This window comes from Macrobrachium nipponense, chromosome 31 (assembly GCF_015104395.2).
Source record: "Macrobrachium nipponense isolate FS-2020 chromosome 31, ASM1510439v2, whole genome shotgun sequence".
In the NCBI taxonomy this organism is placed as follows: Eukaryota; Metazoa; Arthropoda; class Malacostraca; order Decapoda; family Palaemonidae; genus Macrobrachium; species Macrobrachium nipponense.
Window position 1 is genome coordinate 55,844,515 of NC_061093.1, and position 26,899 is coordinate 55,871,413.

General features: G+C 36.1%; 2 protein-coding genes across 2 annotated transcripts in view; one reads left to right on the forward strand and one right to left on the reverse strand.

Annotated features, from left to right (window-relative positions):
• Nucleotides 1-274: 274 nt before the first annotated feature.
• Nucleotides 275-26,899, reverse strand: part of LOC135206987 (rho GTPase-activating protein 8-like) — a 265,248-nt gene continuing 238,623 nt past the window's right edge. The window contains 10 exon segments of the mRNA XM_064238590.1: nt 275-3,176; nt 3,657-3,763; nt 4,548-4,754; nt 7,232-7,407; nt 8,149-8,247; nt 8,817-9,035; nt 13,878-13,902; nt 13,905-13,932; nt 13,935-13,989; nt 13,991-14,156. Of these exon segments, the coding sequence (XP_064094660.1) occupies nt 3,006-3,176; nt 3,657-3,763; nt 4,548-4,754; nt 7,232-7,407; nt 8,149-8,247; nt 8,817-9,035; nt 13,878-13,902; nt 13,905-13,932; nt 13,935-13,989; nt 13,991-14,156 (1,253 nt within the window). The 3' untranslated portion in view covers nt 275-3,005.
• LOC135206524 (rho GTPase-activating protein 1-like) overlaps nt 16,504-26,899 on the forward strand; it is a 33,886-nt gene continuing 23,490 nt past the window's right edge. Inside the window, 1 exon segment of the mRNA XM_064237879.1 lies at nt 16,504-16,521. Coding sequence (XP_064093949.1) covers nt 16,504-16,521 — 18 coding nt within the window.

The window sequence follows — 26,899 nt, forward strand, 5'->3', positions numbered from 1 at the left end:
TCAAAAAAACACAACAGGGAAACCAGAAGTTTCGAACTGCTGGACACAGCATTCTCCTAAAAGTCAACGGAAATCAAACAAAAATGTATACGATAATATTTTTTAATGTCAGTTATATACACTCAGACTAGACAATCATAAGACCATGAAATAATTGCTGATCTCAACTTCAGATGACATTAAATCACAGTACACAGGTATTTCAGAGGAATCCAAAGCATACAAGAATGTACTTTGGGAATATTGATATAGACTATCTTGGCAACATTTGCACAGAGAGAGAGAGAGAGAGAGAGAGAGAGAGAGAGAGAGAGAGAGAGAGAGAGAGAGTTGAAGCTCTTCACAGTTTCTTTAGGAGGATTAAAAAAATAAAATGGACAGATCCAGCTTTCACTGATATTTTTCTTTTGGAAAAGAAACTCAAAATAATAACAAAAACTTAAACCTGTCAAAAGTTAATTGTTTTATATTAAACCTAAAGTTAATTAACTGCATTCTCTTTGGGCCTGGGTACTTGTGTATAATAATGGACTGTACCGTGTGCGAAATGAAGTTCTCCCAATATTAAAAATATGTACAGCAGATTAGCTTACACATATCCAAAACAAGATACTATATAACTATATTATCAAGAAGTCCTAAAAGGTGTTACAACAAATTGCAGTCTATAGTATATGGTTTAATTTTTAGAAAATTGAGATGGCATCTCAGTGAATGTTATTTATAACTTTACTGAAAAACAGAGCTTTGGGTCTACTTTAGATAAATGTCAAAAAAGCCTTACAAATCACAAGACACGGGAAGATAAAATCTGTAGCTTAATGTAAGGAATGTCAATGCTTCTGGACCCACTGTAGATCATTCTTTGGCCGTATTCATTAACGAGTAAGCATTTGTCAGAAAACTTGTGGCAACATTAGTTACAGTCTTTCAACGTCAAAAATGTAAAGACCTTGGTCTTAAGATGATAGCTAAAAAAATATCCAATTTTTTTTTTTCAGTAGACATTAAATTCTTAATTATGCAGGAAGAACTAAGATCCGTTTCACACATGTAGTCTTCTGTGGAACTAATATAATATATACTAAACTGGTTCAATACTTTTCCATGTTCTGTACATCTCAATGAGAATATTATTTGTACTTTGTTACTGCAGTAAACAAATGCAAGTAGTTGTGCATAACACAGAACATACATCTCTGTTGATACTCAAAATAATTTGAAAAAAAAATATTATTTTTACAGTAATTAAATTCAGCATTAATTTCCATGGCACAAATGGAAGCTAACATTTCAAGGAGTTAATTTCTTCAAATAATGCCAAAATATGTTAACTTTGACTGTTTTTATAATCCAAAAATAAAGAGCAATATACAACTCTGATAAATAAATGTTGCAAAACGAGAGATTTGCCAATTCAAAGTTGTTGTGTAACAATATTGGGAATTAGGTCATAATTACCTATTCAGTTCATAATATGTAAAACATGACTGTTCATCATGTTTTATAAAACTTCTGTATACAATATGACTTGTAGGTGCATAGCTTTATACTCACATAGCTTGGGCCAGTTACTTTAAAATAATACTTTACAGGATGCAAATAGTATGAAACGAACCTGCAGCACATGGCCAAGTGAGCTTGCGTGGTAACTAAAATTGTCACAAGTTGCATAATGGATGAATAACAAAACAATTATGGCCATTCCATTCTCGTGCTATTTTTTTTATAATACAAACTTATCCTCATTTTACTGTTAAACAAACAAATAAAGTTACACTTTTATGCTAAATCTTACAAAGAAACACCAGCCTTACTTTTGATAGTAAACACAGGAGGAAAAATAATATCCAAACTTCCTTTGCAGCTAAACAAAAAATAAAACCCAGTCATCACAAACAACCATTACTGGTACATGGAGTGTTATAACAATATTGTTATATTAAATAAATCTTGTAGTAAACTTTGTTAAATCTCAATACAGTATAACCATGTAACGATTAAGCTCATTGGAGTTGTTTACTGCAAACCTCCATGACAGGTAAACAAACTTGGTCTTGGACATTATCAAAAATTCCTTTGACCATTTCATATGTTTGACACTATTCTTGTAAAGTACAGATATATAGTTCAAACTACACATGTACTTTTCCAGTATGCCACGTATTACTGACAGACATACAGTACCACTATGCAGGTGCTATATCACTAAAAATAAATGCATGTTTCTGTGGAAAACAAATAGCACCTCTTTAATTCAATTCCTCTCAAAGCAACCCAAAACTTTTAGAGAGCATGTGCAAATCCATGAACAGTAGTATTTTGAACTCTTTCAAATTCCTCATTCCTACGGAATTAAGAAACAAATAAGGATTCTAATTATTTTCCAATGAAACATGATTGTGCCTCTTTGATTAATTCACACTCATAATCTTTGTATTTGAATTATTATTACATAATTTACGGTAGTTAATCCTCTTGGCTATGGCAGGTGGTAAGAAGCTCTAGTATATCCTCATCACCACTAAATACATTTTCTCTTCCTTGCGTAACTTGAAGCAAGAAGTTATTCCTCTCCAAACTGCCATAGCTAAGGCAATTCTCGTCACACATTAAATTAACCTAAGAATCTAATGTCTGTGCACTATACAAAAGCTCGTATAAAACTTAACTCCATATGAATATCATGAATTGTGTTATGAAATCAGTTCAACTGACTTCTATAAAGTTATGGCAAAAGTTGAATATTGTGCTCCGACTTAGCATGAAGAAACTAATGCCATGCCTCTGAAAAAAGCTGGTCATACAATATCAATCATATATCAGATCTAATTTGGTGATGAATCACAAACACATAAAGCCAAAACCTTCTAGTATATGTAGACTCCCATACATGAATCCTTTTCCTTTATTTCAATATTACTCTACATGACCATTTTTCAAAGAACTATACTTTAAGGATGAAGGTGAGAAATCATAAAAAATAAATGACAAATTATTCAGTTTCACATGACAAATATTTGATGATGAGAAGATAACATAACTTCGACAAAGAGGTTGATAGGAGCGATGGCATTCAGTGACATTTGCCCACCTCTGGGCCAGACAAGATTTGGCCCAAATACTACTGCGAGATTGCTGGCATTCATTTTGTTCAAGTCACTGCGGTCCATAACCTGAAATAATAATTTGAAAATTTAGTCTTATAAGATAATGCTGCAAAATAGTAAGTATAACTCACTTCAAGATGGAATAGATACAAAACAACATAAACCGTTTACTGATGTGATTCCTAATTGTGCATGTCAATGTGTTAACAAAAGCCACAATTATTTCATAGTGGTTGAATAAACTTCCAAAGTAAATGGCAAAGTTTGTGGTGTAATTATTTAACTCCTATCATGAATAATGATAAAACAATAATCAAATATTATTGTAAACAAGCGCATAGACAACATTATTTAATACATTCAAATTGTAATAAATCAACCGAGTACAGAAGAGCCTATACAATTTATTACAGCTATAAATAAATACTGCCATAACTCCATTTCACCATGAACAAGCTATAAATGCTTGAATCTATGGAGTCCCAAAGCAATATCGTATAGAAGAAAAAAGTCAAAATCATTTTAATTATAAGTAGTAACTCTTACCTTTGACAAGAAGTTGACGAGGAACTTCAGAACGAGGTAGTTATCTTCTGGCAACTTTTCTAACAATATGGTCTTGATGGTGGCTAAACGTTCACTTTTATTCAGGCCTGAAACATTAAATATGCAGTTTGAGTAGGATAGGTTATTGTGATGAAGTTCTTGAGCAAGTCATTATGCATACTGAACTTTTGTTTACTTTGAGTGCTTTGTGTTTCATATCCATCCTCTTATTTCCAAATGACAACAAGAATACAGGCAGTCCCCGGGTTACGACGGTCTCGGCTTACGACGTTCCGAGGTTACAACGCTTTTCAATTATATTTATCAGAAATTATTTCCAGAGTTACGACACCTACAAACGCTGATCTGGCAGATGAAATATGACACAAAAAATACAAAATAATCAATATTAAAAGGTTTTTTGGTGAAAAATGCAATAAGAATGCAGTTTACATAGTTTTGAATGCACCCAAAGCATTAAAAGTAAGGTTTTCTAAGGATTTTTGACAATGTTCCGGCTTACGACGCGTCTCAAGAACGGAACCCCCGTCGTAACCTGGGGACTGCCTGTAATTTTGTTTCCTTAGGTCCTAAGGAACTTAGTTCTAGTCCCATGAATAGACTATGGACATAGTTCCATTCCCTGTGGACCCATCAAAGAGAATAACAAGGGTTACTGTAAACATTCATACATAGAGACATGCTTAAAAAAATTTACAAAACTTTGAAAACTAAATATGACACATATTAATGCAACATGCATCAAATTACTGTAATTCACTGTCAAATGTACAGTATCTGAATGTGATGTTTGAATAATGCTTATACAAATGCTTAGCATAAAATATCTTGCAAATTTTTCAATCTTTATTACAGAAAGCAAGAAATTACCCTGAAACTGGATAATTTCATCATAGAGGTCAAAGGTCATGAGAGGTTCTTCCAGTTCCCGTAAAAATGTTTTGATTATGACTGCTGCTGTGTGGACATCCATGTTTATGTCAAACTGGACATCTTCTCCTTTGTTGAAACGTTCCTGCACACTCTTTACAACAGCGGCTGCACTTGACCTTCTGAACAGACCTTCTGTTTCCAGTGCTGCAAAATAAAGTCCTTGTTAATACAAGCATAATGAATGGTATTTGGATGTACAAGTAATAAACTGGTAAATACTATGCCTAGCCATGATGAAACTGTGGCAAACAAGGGGTACTTAACATTTTCAACTTACTGCTTTAACAACATCTTACCCAATAATCCTTTGCTATCAGTATTAGAGTAATGAATTTTTTCAGGCTAACAACATTTGCAATAGGATGCTTCTGTTGTATCTAAAATTAACTATTATGATAATACCTCAATTTATTCGATTTACTCAGGTTTCATTAATTCTAGTTCAAGGTGTGTAAAAATTTACATTTTTTTAATTTTAAGATTTAAGTTTGTTTGAAAGCTAATGTTTTTTCATTTATTAAAGCTAATGTTTTTTTTTCCAATAATAGTTTAGTTCCGATGTTCATTTTTTTCGTCTCCCCACTCGCCATCTTTCTTTTCGTAGCCGCTGCCTTAGTTCACGGCTGAGACTCGCACAGGTGGAGGTGAGGGTGATCTTTGTATTTGTTTATTTTATGTTATTTCAAAAATATAGTGTTTTGAAGCCATTTCTTATATTGTACATTGTTAATTTGTTATAGCCAGTCATGGAAAATTTGTGTTGTGTTAAATGTATGTACATTTTTTTATACAATATGGCTTTTGTTTTTGTTTTCAGCTTCTGGAGTAGAGGTCCTCTCCAACCTTTACCCACGAAAAATTTAATTTGAAGTTGTGATTTGAAGGTTAATTTTTCATGTCTATTAATGTTCATTTTCAAAACGCTTAAAGAGTGTTATCCAGTGAATTAGGATTTTATGTATAAATAAATATTGTTATGGCTTTTTATGCAGTTTATGATTGCACCTCGGCTTAGGACCATCCCATATGTCATGATTAGCATGGCTTATTTTATAATTGTTTGAAAAAAAATATTACAAGGTGCATCTCAATATTCCTAAGGAATCGACAGTGAACAACTTGTAAGTTCATGTTAATGAGCCATTCAGAGCAAAATGTTAAATGTGTCAGCAGATATTTTTGTTATTCCAATCCCTCACCCGACTTCAATCTCAAAATAACCAGGCTTCCCCAATAAAGTAAACTGCTTATCCAACAATTCTTGAGTTATAACTCCTTTGCAGTGAAAAATCATTTATACTATATAATCTTTAATTTCCAGCTTTACTGTAACTTTCTTCTAAACTTCAGGAAGTATAAAAAAAAAAGACAAGAACAATCAATGATGACACCTCTGCTAACAGGCTTAAATGCAGCTTTCAAATGAAACATATCAATAAGCTAATCAGTTACACTAAATCTAAATTATAGCATAACCTCTTAAGCTTATAAACAGATAATATATCAACACCAACAGTTCTTTTCCCATTCAGAGACCCAACCCCATTTGAATAATGAAGCATTATACACGTCATAACTTCCTACATGGAACAGTTCCCTAAGGTAAACTAAAAACTTGTTCACTGGTCTTGTGGTATTAAAAATCATAAATTAAACTGTTAAAGAGAATAAAATTTAGGCAAAAGTGCACAGCAAAGGATAGTATTGTACACTGAACCCATTTTATATATAATTCTGTGAGGGGGAAAATCTGACATCACGAAGATGATTTACAAACTAGATTCTAAATGATTCTGATAAAGGGACTAATCAGATAAGTTACACCCACATCACGTAAATAACAGCATTCTACAGCACTTACATCCTGCAATACAAAAATTTATGTAGTACTGTACAAAAACTAAACATGAATGAGCAGGACCTAACTTAAGTGTTCAAACTAAACTTTTAAGTGAAGAAGTCACTTAATTCAAGAATAGTTTTCACAGAAACATTCTCCTATTGATACCAGGAATCTAGACTTTAATTTGGCATCAAACTCAACTTTCACCCCAATTTCTCTCCTCTTTCTGCTTCTTATTGTTAGGGTTTCTCTAATGAGGAAATTTTGTAACTGAACAGTGTACATTAATGTTATTAATAGGGATTAGTTTTTCCAGACTTCTGCGTCTTAAGTAGACTCTTCTCGGGCAGGTTCTCAGGTATTAATCCTGAGAAGAAGGAAAAAAACTAATTTATGATGTTGTTAATTGAAAAATCTTTGCTTTCAGCAAATATACTTTTCATTTTTGAATTCTGTAGATAAAATTGATCTTTGTTGGGTCCAATCTGGGCATTCAACAAGTAAATGCTGCACTGTCATGGGTGTTTGACATCTATTACACTTTACTGGGTCAGCATGTGGTGTTGACATCAAGTGACCATGCGAGAATCTTGTGTGTCCTATAAGGAGCCTTGTTAGGATTACCTCTATTGATCTTTCTTTTTGTGAAGATGTTCATGTGTACAAAGTGCAGCAAATGACATCTGTCACATTGATTTAAGTTATATAGTTTCTACGGCCTTACAAATACACAGAACATTAAAAAACACAAAATTTACTGTTAGGAGAGAAAGCTTACCATCTGGATGGTCAAGGAAAGTAATGCATGTTTTTAGTACAGGAGGAATAGGGTCATTGTTGTTGGCGTCCTTGATATACTGCAAAGACACCCCAAACTGCTGTGTTGGCAGCTTAGGTCGAGCACCAGGGGACTTTGGCAGGCTTTTAAGTTTGGCAATGAGTTGCTGGTCATGTCTGTAAGAAGTAAGGTTAATTACTGTATTAACTTTGTTTCTAGAGAGATGTTATAAAAATAACGTTTTTATTATTATCAATATAAAAGAGAAAGGAACCTTATGTATGCCAAGTCAATGCACCTTGAATAATCACAATTTCTCATAGAGCAAAAAGTCAAAGCAAATGGGTTTCAGTGATTAAATATTACTGAAAATGGGCACCTTACAAGAGAGAATCAAGTTTCAACAACTCTGAAGCAGAATACTGCTATGAAACCAGTATAAGTACTGGATGAACTTTACAAACTAATGCAAATGGTTCAAGAGGGTATATCACTACTGAATGATATGTGTAGTGTTTTATTTTATTCATTTGTTTTACAAAAGAAGAGTTCAAATATCTATACTGTATTTAATAATGCACATGGTCAAATAAAAAAAGAAAATGGACTGCCACTGTACACTGTTTTGTACCTTAACTGGACATAGAAAAATTATTCATATATGGAGAAAACTAAAATGAAACTAGGTTATTACTCTTACTAATGAAGTTAAATCTACCATGCTACATCAAATGAAATGCATGGTAATTCTGACTACTTAAGGTACTGCCAGAGGATGTACCTTCTGGCTAATGCAACTATTCTAGGATCTTTAAAAGTATAGTATTTCGGTGAGCTTAATACAAAAATATATGCATTCTGCAAAAATGACATTTCCTATTACTGTTTTTTTTTTTATAATACAAAACATCACTTACTGCTGGACACACTGAGGAATGGGCAACTGGCTGAGATGGAGATGCTGTTGAAGCTCATGGAGGTAATTCACGTATAAAACTTTCCTCCCAAACTTAGCGCTGATGAAAAAAATGAAAGTATTAAAAACGGTGTGTGGGTGTATATATATTTTAACATTCAGCATTAAAATCTGCAATGTCCACATACGTTTTCTAATATTAAAATGTCTTCGCTCAATATACATTGTAAAAGGGGATGACTAATTCAGTAATGCATACAATGTAATAGCTAATTCAGTCATGTTTTGTGACTATTCAGTGTAAAATGCAAGAAGCAATGACGAATTCTGTGCTGTATCAATGCAACAAATAACAAATTCATAACCTGTCAGTCGATTATCAATTTAAAACATAATATTTTAATTTGGATGTTGTAAATTTCCAAATTTCATATAAAATTCTCCAAAAGAAAACTGTTTGAATGAAAGTATGTAAATATCAGTTCACTTACAAGGAATTAGGAGGGATTATGTCTCACCTAATCAATTATCAATTCAAAACATAATATTTCAACTTGGATGTTGTAACATTTCGAATTTCATATAAAAATCTCCCCAAAAAAATGTTTGAATGAAAATATACACAAATATCAGTTCACTTGCAAGGAATGAGGAGGGATTATGTCTCACCTAATGGCAGGCTTGAAAATATTGTACACGACTCGGATGAAGTTCGTGGGATGGACGAGGTACAATGCCTTCAGGTTTTTCTTGTACTTCCGATCAAGGGCTTTGTAAGCGGACCACAACCAACTGACTGGGGGTTTGTTCTTGGAGTTCAGGCCGTAGTGGAAGTAAACCAGCGAATAGTCTTGCTCGACGTACTGGTCTAGGGTGAACATCAGGTACCTGTGAAATAAAGTCAGGGATTTATTCTTTGCATTTTTTTGTCTGGTACTTTTATGATGACCTGTATTCAATACATTGTTTGTTTTGTTTGTATGGTGTATTTAAGCTGTATGGAACCAGTGATTATTCACAACGGGACCAACCAAAGGCTTTACGTGACTTCCGAACAACGTCAAGAGTGAACTTCGATCACCAGAAATACACATCTCTCACTCCTCAGTGGAATGCCCGAGAATCGAACTCGAGGCCACCGAGATGGCAGGCCAAGACCATACCGATCACGCCACTGAGGCGCTTAAATTCAATACAGTTAGACATCAAGACATTACAAAAACGATCCATACAAGTCTGTCTGTCTGTCTCTTTCTCTTCTAAATACCTTTCATGGTGCAGACAACCATTCCTCTCAATTACTTGAGGCTTAATAAAAATATAATTAAATAACTGAATATTTTCAATACATTATGATATCGAGTTTCTTATAAAACAGACTGCAATTTAATATATTCATGTCGTCAACCTTTAAAGAAAACCACTTTTTTATGTCAATGGTAACTCCACAACTTCCCAGATAACAAATCACTCCCACTACAAATTAACTAATGTACTGGTATCCATTCTTCATAAAGATATCTATTTAAATGTATTAATCAGTATCAAAAACACTTTACATAAATAAAGTTCCTTTTTTAATAATAATAATAATAATAATAATAATAATAATAATAATAATAATAATAATAATAATAATAATAATAATAATAATAATAAGCATGGCGCCGTGGCAGAGTGGGTTAGGTCGTCAATGGACTGGTTAAGCAACATAGGGCTGGTCAGTCGTTGGATGGGTGACCGCTCTCCTCGGCATTGATTCCTTGGGAAAGGATCTTTACTATAATTTCCTCAGTCTACTCAGCTGTAAATGAGTACCTATCCCTGATGGGGTAGGGTCCAGCTATGGGTTAAATAGCAAAACTCAGCAATGATGTTAAGAAATGAAGGAATAAACGACAACGACGTAAATGGAACCTCTGGCAACAGAGGAGCTTCGTCTGGCAGCCAGGTATTCAACCCAATTGAAGGGGAAGACAGTCAGGTACTTGGAGGTCGTCATCCAGCAACTGACCACCACAACGACAGTAACCAACAGCCTGAGATTGGAGCTACAGAAGCAAAACAATGGAAAAGAATGAGAAGAGAGGAAAATTAAGGAAATATGGGTATGCTACAATCAGAAGCAACCCGACGGGAGAGAGGATTATAGAAGAAGATTGGTCAACATCTGGAATGAGAGGAATAACACCCCCCAAACACAGCAGAGGCTGGCAGACCAAGTAAGGAACATAAAGAAAAAGAACTGGCTCTCCCCAACAGAAAGAGAAGAACTGGAAAGGGAAATGTCACACGACAACGAATTACACGAAGACGAACTGAGAGACGATGCCACAGAAGACGACAGGGATGATGAGGTATCAAACAACGACACACGAAGAAAACCCGACGATGTAACAGAGAGGACGGAATGGGTAGAAAAGATTAGACAATGGATGGAACCAGCTACAGAGAGAACAAAGATCCCCTCCATGAAAGCCTACAACACCAAAATATTAAGGGAGAAAACAAGTGAGGTCAATGAAATAATGGGCATAATACACACCACCAATATCACAGAAACAAATAACTTGGCATATGCAGGAGCAAGATTAGTAGCAGAACTGATGGGGATTCGAACACCAACACCACCAGCACAACCAACCCAACAGAACCAAAACAGCAACCTCCTTGGAAAAGGCGCCTTGAAAAGCAAATCATGGTGATGAGATCTGACTTGAATAAACTGAAAGAGATGGCAGAAAAAAGGCTAAGATGCAAGAAAACAAGGGAGGAACTCAACGAGAAATACAAAGTACAAGAGAGGGGACTAAACAACACAATAGAAGATGTAAAACAGAGGCTTAAGGCCAAAGCACATAAGATCCAATGGTACATGAACAGGAATATGGGATACCAACGGAACAAACTATTCGGAACCAACCAGAAAAGACTATACAGCCAACTACGAGGGGAAGACAACCACCAAGAAATTCCTGAAGCCGAACCAAGTAAGAGACTCTGGGAAAACATATGGAGCAATCCGGTATCACACAACAAACATGCAACATGGCTCCAGGAAGTCAAAGAAGAAGAAACAGGGAGAATATAACAAAGATTCACAGACATCACGACAGACACAGTCAGACACCAACTAAAGAAAATGCCAAACTGGAAAGCCCCAGGTCCCGATGAAGTCCATGGATACTGGCTCAAAAACTTCAAGGCCCTACACCCACGAATAGCAGAACAACTCCAGCATTGTATCTCAAATCACCATGCACCCAAATGGATGACCACAGGAAGAACATCCTTAGTACAAAAAGACAAGAGTAAGGGAAATATAGCCAGTAACTACAGGCCTATCACCTGCCTACCAATAATGTGGAAGTTACTAACAGGTATCATCAGTGAAAGGCTATACAATTACCTAGAGGAGACAAACACCATCCCCCACCAACAGAAAGGCTGCAGAAGGAGGTGTAGGGGCACAAAAGACCAGCTCCTGATAGACAAAATGGTAATGAAGAACAGTAGGAGAAGGAAAACCAACCTAAGCATGGTATGGATAGATTATAAGAAAGCCTTCGACATGATACCACACACATGGCTAATAGAATGCCTGAAAATATATGGGGCAGAGGAAAACACCATCAGCTTCTTCAAAAATACAATGCCCAACTGGAATACAATACTTACAAGCTCTGGAATAAGACTAGCAGAGGTTAATATCAGGAGAGGGATCTTCCACGGCGACTCACTGTCCCCACTACTCTTCGTAGTAGCCATGATTCCCATGACAAAAGTACTACAGAAGATGGATGCCGGGTACCAACTCAAGAAAAGAGGCAACAGAATTAACCATCTGATGTTCATGGGCGACATCAAGCTGTATGGTAAGAGCATCAAGGAAATAGATACCCTAATCCAGACTGTAAGGATTGTATCTGGGGACATCAGGATTGGAGTTTTGGAATAGAAAAATGCGCCTTAGTCAACATACAAAAAGGCAAAGTAACGAGAACTGAAGGATAAAGCTACCGATGGGAGCAACATCAAACACATAGATGAGACAGGATACAAATACCTGGGAATAATGGAAGGAGGGGATATAAAACACCAAGAGATGAAGGACACGATCAGCAAAGAATATATACAGAGACTCAAGGCGATACTCAAGTCAAAACTCAATGCCGGAAATATAATAAAAGCCATAAACACATGGGCAGTGCCAGTAGTCAGATACAGCGCAGGAATAGTGGAATGGACGAAGGCAGAACTCCGCAGCATAGATCAGAAAACCAGGAAACATATGACAATACACAAAGCACTACACCCAAGATCAAATACGGACAGACTATACATAACACGAAAGGAAGGAGGGAGAGGACTACTAAGTATAGAGGACTGCGTCAACATCGAGAACAGAGCACTGGGGCAATATCTGAAAACCAGTGAAGACGAGTGGCTAAAGAGTGCATGGGAAGAAGGACTAATAAAAGTAGATGAAGACCCAGAAATATACAGAGACAGGAGAATGACAGACAGAACAGAGGACTGGCACAAAAAACCAATGCACGGACAATACATGAGACAGACTAAAGAACTAGCCAGCGATGACAATTGGCAATGGCTACAGAGGGGAGAGCTAAAGAAGGAAACTGAAGGAATGATAACAGCGGCACAAGATCAGGCCCTAAGAACCAGATATGTTCAAAGAACGATAGATGGAAATAACATCTCTCCCATATGTAGGAAATGCAATACGAAAAATGAAACCATAAACCACATAGCAAGCGAATGCCCGGCACTTGCACAGAACCAGTACAAAAAAAGGCAAAAGCCCTCCACTGGAGCTTGTGCAAGAAACATCAGCTACCTTGCAGTAATAAGTGGTACGAGCACCAACCTGAGGGAGTGATAGAAAACGATCAGGCAAAGATCCTCTGGGAGTATGGTATCAGAACGGATAGGGTGATACGTGCAAGTAGACCAGACGTTACGTTGATTGACAAAGTCAAGAAGAAAGTATCACTCATTGATGACGCAATACCATGGGACACCAGAGTTGAAGAGAAGAGAGGGAAAAAATTTTAAAGTGGTTTTAAGTATCAAGATCTGAAAATAGAAATAAGAAGGATATGGGATATGCCAGTGAAATTGTACCCATAATCATAGGAGCACTAGGCACTATCCCAAGATCCCTGAAAAGGAATCTAGAAAAACTAGAGGCTGAAGTAGCTCCAGGACTCATGCAGAAGAGTGTGATCATAGAAACGGCGCACATAGTAAGAAAAGTGATAGGACTCCTAAGGAGGCAGGATGCAAACCCGGAACCCCACACTATAAATACCGCCCAGTCGAATTGGAGGACTGTGATAGAGCAAAAAAAAAAAAAAAATAATAATAATAATAATAATACACCCAGTCGAATTGGAGGACTGTGATAAACCAAAAAAAAAGAATAATAATAATAATAATCCAAAGAAAACTCATAATCACATAAATCAATAAAATGGAAAAGTAAATCCACAATAATATGTCTGTCTGATTTTGTTATTTAAAATACAGAGCAGATTTGTATTTTAAACAACAAATCAAACAGACATATTATCGTAGATTTACTTTTCCAATAATAATAATAATAATAATAATAATAATAATAATAATAATAATAATAATAATAATAATAATAACTAATACATGACGTCTGAAACTATCATAGACAGGACGTCATCGGGTTCAACTTACTTGAGAAATTTTTCATGGTTGAAACCTTATTGCTCGGCAACTTGCAGGCCGACACAAAACGATGACTTTCCGGCCATAGGTATCGTCGCCCACGATATCGACGATATTATGACAGGATGTCATCGTAGTTGTTGTCGTCCGTGAATCTGTGTCGAAGGGCCTGCTCGTCCTCCACTCCCAGGGCGCTGCCAAGTTCCTCCTCGAAGTTTTCCTCGATGGTGCCATCCGACACTGGCGATTCCAGGTAGTCGGGAGCTGCTGGGAGCAGCTCCTGCAGATCTGCAAGAAGGAAAACATCCGGTTAAGGTATTGCTCGTCGTCGTGCTTTAGAACGCATCGGGGACATTATCATCCTTCCCTTTTCCTTTCGCCTATGGAATGTACTATCTGTGCATGGTATATGATCTCCCTCTCTCTCTCTCTCTCTCTCTCTCTCTCTCTCTCTCACAAAATTATATGATAATGGAAATTGGCCAATGATATGACAAATATGAATTTAATATACTAAGTCAATAAAAAACACAAAAACATACAATCTATTATATATATATTATATATATATATATAAATATATATATGTTATATATATATATATATATATATATAGTTGCATTGCTCTGAAAAAGTATCATTACAGTAACTCGATCTTGGATTATCATCATTAATAATAGCATATTATATCTGCGCCATATATATATATATATATATATATATATATATATATATATATATATATATATATATATATATATATATATATAATATATATATATATAGATATCATATTGCTATCTCACCTCTCTAGCGAGAGTCCTCCACAGATCGAACCCGGGGGGCGGGTTGGAGAAATAAATGATGGAACATAAGTCAGCTGACTGTGACAGGTCGCGGACGGGGAAATTAAGACCTTCTGGAGCCACCGCCCTCACCCCGCCGCCCGCCCCCAACCACCAATTTAGAAAGTAAATGGCGTTATCTGTGGTCACAACAGCCAGAGTTGAGCGACGCTAAAAAACTGCACGCGCGTGCGAAAGCAAATCATGCAGCGAATAAAAAAGAATGGGCAAGCAAGGGCATTGTCTAGTCCGTCCACTGCTCTGGTACACAGCGCACTGCTCATTCATAACGGACACGTTCGGAAGGACGACGTCAGAATGAATGATAGCGTAATTAGCTCGCTTTACGAAGACGATAATTTTTTGGACAGAGGTCGACGTAACGATTCTCTCATGCAAGAGCGTTTGCGACCGTAGTTTAGAGTCTCTCTCTCTCTCTCTCTCTCTTTCTCTCCTCTCTCTCTCGTCTCTCTCTCTCTCTCTCTCTCTCTCTCTCTCTCTCTCTCGTCGGGTTCGTTTCCTGCTACCGGACATTTGATTTCTTCGTATTTCTCTGAAGTTGGGACTCAAGGCTTTGTAGTGACTAGCGTATCATAATAAATAAATAAATAAAAAAACATAAATAAATAAGAGCAAAGTATTCGAGAGGTTTAAGACGGCTATTACAATTTTCATATATATATATATATATATATATATATATATATATATATATATATATATATATATATTATATATGCATTATACATATATATTATATATATTATATATATATATATATATTATCTATATATATATATATGGATATATAACTATATATATATATATATAGTATCTATATATTATATATATATATATATTAATATATATATCTATATATATAATATATATATATATTATTCTATATATATACACGCACAATATTCCCCAAAATAATGATGAAAAAAATAAAATGTTAATGAACATATTATAAAATCGTAAAGTACACCAGACTGTACAGATTATTAAAAAAAAAAAACGAGCAATTGGGGAGAAGAATGTCTGTCAAACCAATATTGAGAGAGAGAGAGAGTGAGAGAATAGAGAGAGAGTGAAGGAGATAGAGAAGAGGAGAGAGGAGAGAGAGAGGAACTAGGTCCCCTCGGATGGAAAAAGGAGCACTGCCAAGGGCAAGGAGCCAACCCAGGAAATTCCCACCCAACATCAGTGACGTCAGAAAGCACCTAAGTGGGGGAGGGGTGGGGGGGGGAGAGGGACAATGGATCGAAATGTAATTTATTCGAGCAACCCGACTGACGTGGATACAACAACAGATATAATAGAGGGTGTCGGTACACGAGAGAGTTGAAAGCAGACTTCATTCAATCCAGTCACAAATATGCGAATGATTACCTCTTTTTGCTTTTTGAATTGCTTGAAAAATTGCACGAATATATAATGTATATATATATATATATATATATATATATATATATATATATATATATATATATATATATATATCAAGAAAGGATTAATGAGGTTTCATCTCTTACATATCTAAGAACAATGGATGGTGTTTGATTACAAGAGGCAAATCAAGTAACATGCAGGATAAATCTCACTTGAAAAAAAAAAACAGAATAAAAAAAAATTACATATAAAAGGACGATTATACGTATTCTAGTACGGTCTATATTCTATGGCGTACAGATGGGATTATAAGTCAGACAAAGTGAGACTAATCATCCGAAACGTTTAGGGCCGCCACTTGAAAAATAAAGATTGTTACGAAGTTCATTAGGAGTCCGATGGCAGGACAGAATCAGGTACGATACCATACGAGAAATTAAGGAAGTTTTACATCCAAATGAAAGAATGATGAATGGGAGATGGATGGATGGAGATGACTCTTTGATTTTTACCCTTTTGACAATTAATCATCTGGTATTCTTGATCATTTTGTTTACCGTATAACTTTCATTCCAACTGTATTCATTCGTGCCTTGACAATGTCTTAGTAATGGCGAAAGCGCATGGATTTCTGCCTACCATTTTCCTGCGGTATTCGCTTATTTAATGAAGTCATGTGATCTATTTTTTAAGCATATAATATACATATATATATGTGTGTACATATACGTATATGTATATATATATATATATATATATATATATAATTATATATATATATATATATATATATATATATATATATATATATATATATATATATATATAAACAACATAGCGATGGACACACAAAAAACCGAAACCTTGGTGATATTAAGCTAATCGTCGGCTCCCATACAAGAAAAAAAAATTCTCAATTCATTCTTATTCAGCGGATACTATAAGCATCTGTATTTGAACCTGACCGTTCCAGACATCGTAGTATCCCCCTATAGTATGCAATCCTCAAGACAGCCCCGCCCCCCTCACCACCACACACATACACACACACACACACACACAGAGGTCCCCTGGGGTTTGGCGAGAGGTGGAGACTCTCAGGTGTCGTCATGGAAACCTAGCGCTCATGGTATGCCTTGATTGGCAGGTAGACAACAACATATAGACGTATATTCGCGACGAGGAGAGAGAGAGAGAGAGAGAGAGAGAGAGAGAGAGAGAGAGAGAGAGATTAGAGAGAGAGTTCCTTGGCTCTGTTTTCTAATTAAGGTAAAATATTTTCGTCAGTTGAGAGCAATATAATTTTCTCAAGAAATCCACTCAATGATCTCGACCACTTTTAATTTCAAACGGCTAAAATAGGAATACTGAATAGATTTCGCATTACCAATCTATCTATGTGTATGAATGTAAAAAGATGAAAACGATACCAGTTTTCAAACTAGAAATAATAATAATAATAATAATAATAATACTAATAATAATAATAATAATAATAATAATAATAATAATATAATACTACACCCAGAGCAAAATACGGACAGACCTATACATAACACGAAAGGAAGGAGGGATGAGACTACTAAGTATAGAGGACTGCGTCAACATCGAAAACAGAGCACTGGGGCAATATCTGAAAACCAGTGAAGACGAGTGCTAAAGAGTGCATGGGAAGAAGGACTAATAAAAGTAGACGAAGACCCAGAAATATACAGAAAGACAGGAAAGAACACAGGACTAGCACAACAAACCAATGCACGGACAATACATGAGACAGACTAAAGAATCTAGCCAGCGATGACAATGGCAATGGCTACAGGGGAGAAGCTAAAGAAGGAAACTTGAAGGAATGATACCGAATCGGCACCAATATTCAGGCCCTAAGAACCAGATAATGGTTTTCAAAGTATGATCGTTACGGAATAACATCTCTCCCCATATGTAGAAGTGCAATACGAAAAATGAAACCATAAACCACATAGCAAGTGAATGCCCGGCACTTGCACAGAACCAGTACAAAAAGAGGCATGATTCAGTGGCAAAAGCCCTCCACTGGAGCCTGTGCAGAAACATCAGCTACCTTGCAGTAATAAGTGGTACGAGCACCAACCTGAAGGAGTGATAGAAAACGATCAGGCAAAGATCCTCTGGGACTATGGTATCAGAACGGATAGGGTGATACGTGCAAACAGACCAGACGTGACGTTGATTGACAAAGTCAAGAAGAAAGTTATCACTCATTGATGTCGCAATACCATGGGACACCAGATTTGTTGAGAGAAAGAGAGGGAAAAAATGGATAAGTATCAAGATCTGAAAATAGAAATAAGAAGGATATGGGATATGCCAGTGGAAATCGTACCCATAATCATAGGAGCACTAGGCACGATCCCAAGATCCCTGAAAAGGATCTGGAAAAACTAGAGGCTGAAGTAAGCTCCGGGCCTCATGCAGAAAGTGTGATCCTAGAACGGCACACATAGTAAGAAAAGTGATGGACTCCTAAGGAGGCAGGATGCAACCCGGAACCCACACTATAAATACCACCCAGTCGAATTGGAGGACTGTGATAGAGCAAAAAAAAAAAAAAAAAAAAAAAAAAAAAAAAAAAAAAAAAAAAATAATAATAATAATAATAATAATAATAATAATAATAATAATAATAATGCTGTAAAGGGTCCACAATAATACAAGGTGTTAAGAGTCCGTGTATAATTTTTTAAGACTACAAAAAGCTTTGAACCCATTGCCTGGGTTCATCTTCATTCCAATTTTTTTTTTTTTGTACAGAGGTAAATTTCAAAAAAAAGTCGTTGAAGATCGCTGACAACGGTCGTTAGCTCGTTAATAGACCAGGTTAGTGGGCATATAAGCAAAAGTCAGAAGGAAATTCAAATTGTGTTAAATATGAAAATACAATAAGACGCTCCCTCGTAAGGAAAACAATAACAATGATAAAAATCCCAGTCCCAGGTGTTTTACGAACTACCGTGTATGGATTGTAATAGTAAATATTTTGGCGAGAGTGGACGGGGACTAGATATGCGTTTTGGGGTGTGCGCATAAGCGAGCTTATGAACTACAATCACAAAACAGCGCAATAATAGCAACATGCATTCAGGAATGATCATAGACCCAACTGGAACGAGGCTAAAATTGTCTTTGAAGTAACTATGTACATGTCAAACGACTTGTCGAGGGAGCTGCTATAAGTTTAGAAGAATCATTCAAAGGAAACAAGTCTTTTGTCAACGAAGACCCATTTGTTAATTTCTATATTACCAGTATGTTTTTAAAAGATTTTAACTGTAGGACAGGCTCTGTTTTTCCCTCTACTGATGCTACTTCCCCCTTGCCTCTCCCTGTCCAGGTAACATTTGGACTGAAGATGAACCCAGGGAAGGGTTCGAAAGCTTTTTGTAGTCTTAAAAATTATACACGGACTCTTAACACTTTGTATTATTGTGGACCCTTTACATTATATATCTCTCGCGATAGAGAGTTTTTCCTTACTAATAATAATACTGATGAGAATGCGTAATACACAGACACACACACACACACACACACACATATATATATATATATATATATATATATATATATATATATCACACATATATATATATATATATGTGTGTGTGTGTTGTGTGTGTATAATATATATACGTATATATACATACAATATGGCTTAAAACAACTAGGACTTTTGCAACTACAATTGGACACTTACAGCTGGAGCTTTGCTTTCTCTCTCTCTCTCTCTCTCTCTCAATCTCTCTCTCTCTCTCTCTCTCTCTCTCCCCCTGAAATGTCTTCGCTGCAACAACTGAATTCTTCTGGCTGGAATTATGACACCCACTCACTGTTCTTTCTGTCTGTTCTGTCTGTCTCTCGTGTGTGCGCGCGCGTGTGAGACGCCCTTGGTCCATCTGAGATCACCTCCGACAAAGGCCTTCCTTCGCAGCAGTTGCATCATCGGAGATAATAAGAGGCGTCATCCATGAAAATGCTTTTTTTCCCAAATGACTGACTGGAAAAGTCCGCGCATTCCAACTTCTGCTCAAGGTTTTGGTCATTACGCCAAGTGCAGTGAGTGGCCAGTTCGCTTGGCTGACTTCTTCTTTTCCTCCTTTTTTCTTCTTCTTCTTCTTCTTCTTCTTGATTTCAGCTTAGCTGTGGTTGAAACAAGAGCTAATAGCTGCTAGGAGGAGTGGGAAGGGTATATTATGAGGATGAAGGAAATAGAAATATAGTAAATCAAAAGGTGATTTTGCGACTAAAGAACGGGAAATTATCGTGTCCAATCGACGATAACGTTGCTTCCAGAGCTTTCCTGAATACGAGTGATTACATTTTGTTCTACGTTACTTTCGGCGTTATAATCATTACCTAGAGTTTCATCGGTATTCAAAATGTGGACCAGTTCATTTTGTTCTACTTTACTTTCGGGCATTATGATCATAAAAGTTTCACATCGTTTTCAAACGTGGAATATTCTTATGGAAGAAGAAGGTTGAAAAGGTAAACTAATTTGTTAGGAAAAATGCCACGGAATGCAATTCTGCAATGTCCTCGGTCCAAATTACAGGTTTTGAACCAAAGATCGTCTCTTCAGTCTTTGAACGCTGTTATTGAAAAATATCTCGCAAATCAATAGCCTTTTTACGAAATTTTACAAAACCTCTTAAAGCATGGTCTTGGACTCTTATCTCGTTTGGTAGGCAAGATACTCAAGAAATTCTTTCGTCTCCTTCTTAATTAACGGTTCCTCTACCATGTCATTCCATGTTATTACCGAAAACGCTTAACCGACATAATTAGGCCCCGAATTTTTTTTTTTTTTTTCTTTTTTTTTTCAGTGCGACCCTTGTCATCAAATCAAATAACATCTCCAGGGAGATATGAATTCCCGCACCTTCCCCCCCCCCCTCCCCCCCCCCCGCCCCCCCTTGTCTAGGAGTAACTGGTCTCTATCATTTCAAGGTAAATTATTCCGCAAGCATAATTTTAAATTATTCCGCCAGCATAATTTTCTAAACGATGACCGCAAAGCCCTTCACCCTTCCCTAATTTTAAACGAGGTTTTAAACAATACCTGACGGAAATGGCGCAGACTAAAGTTATGTTTAGTGGTTAATTTTCTTTCCCATTTTCCCTAACAGACAAAGAGAGACGAAGTGTCCGATATACGGTTCATGAGAAAGTCTGTTCTAAAAAATTTTTTTTTTTACAATTTCCATGAAGGGCGAGTCACTATCGATTAAAAAAATATATGACACAAGGTGTAATTCAACTATTTTCATGGAGACTCGTTGTATAATCAAGTAAAATTGAATTTAACCAATTAGATGAGGATTCCTAAGCAATACAGAAACGACGAAAATAGCAAGAGCATGATCAACGTAAAATTTATAATCACAAGCGTCAAAATCACTAGATTAAAGTATAAATGACACAAGATGTAATTCAACTATTTTCATGGAGACTCGTTGTATAAAGTAAAACCGGATTTAACCAATTTCATGAAAAATTCCTAAGCAATGCAGAAACGGCGAAATTAGCAAGAGAATGAATCAACGTAAAATTGTCGATCACGAGCGTCAACATAATTCGCAAAAAAAATATTTAACAGTATTTAATTGTAGATATTACACGCTAGGGAATGACTGAGCACCTAAGGGAGCTCTAGCTTTTTATTCAAGGTCAACAGTATAGTTCTATCCACATTTGTTTCTTTGTTTGTATGGTGTTTTTACGTTGCATGGAACCAGTGGTTATTCAGCAACGGTCTATCCACATTTGAATTAGATCTAAAACCTCCTTAAAATTACTAGGTCTGTTTCTTCATAAAGAATTGTCGAAAATCCATATCTGAATTAGGTCTAAAAACCTCCTTAAAATTACTAGGCCTGTTTCCTCATAAAGAATTTTCGAATATCCATATCTGAATTAGGTCTAAAAACCTCCTTAAAATTACTAGGTCAGTTTCTTCATAAAGAATTTTCGAATACCCATATCTGAATTAGGTCTAAAATCTCCTTAAAATTACTAGGTCTGCTTCCTCATAAAGAATTTTCGAATATCCATATCTGAATTAGGTCTAAAAACCTCCTTAAAATTACTAGGTCTGTTTTTTCATAAAGAATTTTCGAATATCCATATCTAAATTAGGTCTAAAAACCTCCTTAAAATTACTAGGTCAGTTTCTTCATAAAGAATTTTCGAATACCCATATCTGAATTAGGTCTAAAATCTCCTTAAAATTACTAGGTCTGTTTACTCATAAAGAATTTTCGAATATCCATATCTAAATTAGCTATGAAACTTCCTAAAAGTACTAAGTCTGTTTCTTCATAAAGAATTTTCGAATATCCATATCTGATTTAGGACTAAAACCTCCTTAAAACTACTAGGTCTGTTTCTCTATAAAGAATTTTCGAATATTCATATCAAAATTAGGTCTAAAACCTTAAAATTTCTAGGTCTGCTTCTCCATAAAGAATTTTCGAATATCCATATCTGAATTATGTCTAAAACCTCCTTAAAATTCTTAAGCCTGTTTCTTCATAAAAAAGAATTTTCGAAGTCACATCTAACTTGGAGATGACCCCAAGGGAAGAAGGAAACTTATGGTTACGAAGAAAACAGACCCATTTAATGGGTTCAAGAACACTTGGTTTCTATTGGACCCGAGTGAAATGGAGTAAACTGTAAGGTCTCTTTCGCAAAGAAGTACTTTGGAGACCTTGTTTATTCTCTGTTTTCTTTGTGCCCAAAGGCACTCTTGCCTGTTGAAGGCTCTTGTGCAAGTTCATGGCTTGTTTCATCTGAGGGTATGAATAATATATAATATAATAATAATAATAATAATAATAATAATAATAATAATAATAATAATAATAATAATAATAATAATATAATAATAATATAATAATAATAATAATAATAATACGTGCAAAAAGCCCAGGCGTGACGTTGATTGACAAAATCAAGAAGAAAGTATCACTCATTGATGTCGCAATACCATGGGACACCAGAGTTGAAGAGAAAGAAAGGGAAAAATGGATAAGTATCAAGACCTTAAAATAGAAAATAAGAAGAATGTGGGATATGCCAGTGGAAATTGCACCCATAATCATAGGAACACTAGGCACGATTCCAAGATCCCTGAAAAGGAATCTAGAAAAACTAGAGGCTAAAGTAGCTCCTGGACTCATGCAGAAGAGTGTGATCCTAGAACCGGCGCACATAGTAAGAAAAGTGGACGGAACTCCTAAGGAGGAGGCATATAACCCGGAACCCCACACTATAAATACCACCCAGTCGAATTGGAGGACTGTGATAGAGCATAATAATAATAATAATAATAATATAATAATAAAAGACCTTGTTTATTCTCTGTTTTCTTTGTGCCCAAGGGCACTCTTGCCTGTTAAAGGCTCTTGTGCATGTTCATGGCTTGTCATCTGAAGGTTTGTGCAATAATAATAATAATAATAATAATAATAATAATAATAATAATAATAATAATAATAATAATAATAATAATAATAATAATAATAATAGGATACGATAAACAGAGCCACGTGCATATTATTATTTTTTGTCTTATTTTTTTTTTTTTTTTTTTTTTTTTGCTCTATCACAGTCCTCCAATTCGACTGGGTGGTATTTATAGTGTGGGGTTCCGGTTGCATCCTGCCTCCTTAGGAGTCCATCACTCTTCTTACTATGTGTGCCGTTTCTAGGACACACTCTTCTGCATGAGTCCTGGAGCTACTTCAGCCTCTAGTTTTTCTAGATTCCTTTTCAGGGATCTTTGGGATCGTGCCTAGTGCTCCTATGATTATGGGTACGATTTCCACTGGCATATCCCATATCCTTCTTATTTCTATTTTCAGATCTTGATACTTATCCATTTTTTCCCTCTCTTTCTCTTCAACTCTGGTGTCCCATGGTATTGCGACATCAATGAGTGATACTTTCTTCTTGACTTTGTCAATCAACGTCACGTCTGGTCTGTTTGCACGTATCACCCTATCCGTTCTGATACAATAGTCCCAGAGGATCTTTGCCTGATCGTTTTTTCTTATCACTCCCTCAGGTTGGTGCTCGTACCACTTTTATTACTGCAAGGTAGCGGATGTTCTTGCACAGGCTCCAGTGGAGGGCTTTTGCCACTGAATCATGCCTCTTTTTGTACTGGTTCTGTGCAAGTGCCGGGCATTCACTTGCTATGTGGTTTATGGTTTCATTTTTCGTATTGCACTTCCTACATATGGGAGAGATGTTATTTCCGTCTATCGTACTTTGAACATATCTGGTTCTTAGGGCCTGATCTTGTGCCGCTGTTATCATTCCTTCAGTTTCCTTCTTTAGCTCTCCCCTCTGTAGCCATTGCCAATTGTCATCGCTGGCTAGTTCTTTAGTCTGTTCTCATGTATTGTCCGTGCATTGGTTTGTTGTGCCAGTCCTGTGTTCTTTCTGTCTTTCTCCTGTCTCTGTATATTTCTGGGTCTTCGTCTACTTTTATTAGTCCTTCTTCCCATGCACTCTTTAGCCACTCGTCTTCACTGGTTTTTAGATATTGCCCCAGTGCTCTGTTTTCGATGTTAACGCAGTCCTCTATACTTAGTTAGTCCTCTCCCTCCTTCCTTTCGTGTTATGTATAGTCTGTCCGTATTTGCTCTTGGGTGTAGTGCTTTGTGTATTGTCATATGTTTCCCTGGTTTCTGATCTATGCTGCGGAGTTCTGCCTTCGTCCATTCTACTATTCCTGCGCTGTATCTGATTACTGGCACTGCCCATGTGTTTATGGCTTTTATCATATTTTCCGGCGTTGAGTTTTGACTTGAGTATCGCCTTGAGTCTCTGCATATATTCTTTCCTGATCGTGTCCTTCATCTCTTGGTGTTTTATATCTCCTCCTTCCATTATTCCCAGGTATTTGTATCCTGTCTCATCTATGTGTTTGATGTTGCTCCCATCTGGTAGCTTTATCCCTTCAGTTCTCGTTAGTTTGCCTTTTTGTATGTTGACTAAGGCGCATTTTTCTATTCCAAATCCATCCTGATGTCCCCAGATACAATTCTTACAGTCTGGATTAGGGTATCTATTTCCTTGATGGCTCTTACCATACAGCTTGATGTCGTCCATGAACATCAGATGGTTGATTCTGTTGCCTCTTTTCTTGAGTTGGTACCCGGCATCCATCTTCTGTAGTACTTTTGTCATGGGAATCATGGCTACTATGAAGAGTAGTGGGGACAGTGAGTCGCCCTGGAAGATCCCTCTCCTGATATTAACCTCTGCTAGTCTTATTCCAGAGCTTGTAAGTATTGTATTCCAGTTGCGCATTGTATTTTTGAGGAAGCTGATGGTATTTTTCCTCTGCCCCATATATTTTTCAGGCATTTCTATTAGCCATGTGTGTGGTATCATGTCGAAGGCTTTCTTATAGTCTATCCATGCCATGCTTAGGTTGGTTTTCCTTCTCCTCTACTGTTCTTCATTACCATTTTGTCTATCAGGAGCTGGTCTTTTGTGCCCCTACACTTCCTTCTGCAGCCTTTCTGTTGGTGGGGGATGGTGTTTGTCTCCTCTAGGTAGTTGTATAGCCTTTCACTGATGATACCTGTTAGTAACTTCCACATTATTGGTAGGCAGGTGATAGGCCTGTAGTTACTGGCTCATATTTCCCATACTCCTTGTCTTTTTGTACTAAGGATGTTCTTCCTGTGGTCATCCATTTGGGTGCTTGGTGATTTGAGATACAATGCTGGAGTTGTTCTGCTATTCGTGGGTGTAGGGCCTTGAAGTTTTTGAGCCAGTATCCATGGACTTCATCGGGACCTGGGGCTTTCCAGTTTGGCATTTTTCTTTAGTTGGTGTCGTGACTGTGTCTGTCGTGATGTCTGTGAATCTTTGTTTTATTCTCCCTGTTTCTTCTTCCTTGACTTCCTGGAGCCATGTTGCATGTTTGTTGTGTGATACCGGATTGCTCCATATGTTTTCCCAGAGTCTCTTACTTGGTTCGGCTTCAGGAATTTCTGTGGTTGGTTGTCTTCCCTCTTAGTTGGCTGTATAGTCTTTTCTGGTTGGTTCCGAATAGTTTGTTCTGTTTTGGTATCCCTTATTCCTGTTTCATGTACCGTTGGATCTTATGTGCTTTGGCCTTAAGCCTCTGTTTTACATCTTCTATGGTGCTGTTTAGTCCCCTCTCTTGTAATTTGTATTTCTCGTTGAGTTTCCTCCCTTGTTTTCTTGCTTCTTAGCCTTTTTTCTGCCATCTCTTTCAGTTTACTCAAGTCAGATCTCATCACCATGATTTGCTTTTTTTTCCAGGCGCCTTTTCCAAGGAGGTTGCTGTTTTTGGTTTCTGTTGGGTTGGTTGTGCTGGTGGTGTTGGTGTTCGAATCCCATCAGTTCTGCTACTAATCTTTTATTATTTATTATTATTATTTTATTATTATTATTATTATTATTATTATTATTATTATTATTATTATTTATTATTATTATTATTATTATTATTATTATTATTATTATTATTATTATTATTATTATTATTATTATTATTATTATTATTATTATTATTATTATTATTATTATTATTATTATTATTATTTTATTATTATTATTATTATTATTATTATTATTATTATTATTATTTATTATTATTATTATTATTATTATCGTTGATGAACATGAACAAAAAACGGATATTACAGTCCTAAGCAAACTCTCAAAAGATTAAAATAGAAAAGAATATAGACAGCATAAAGATACTAA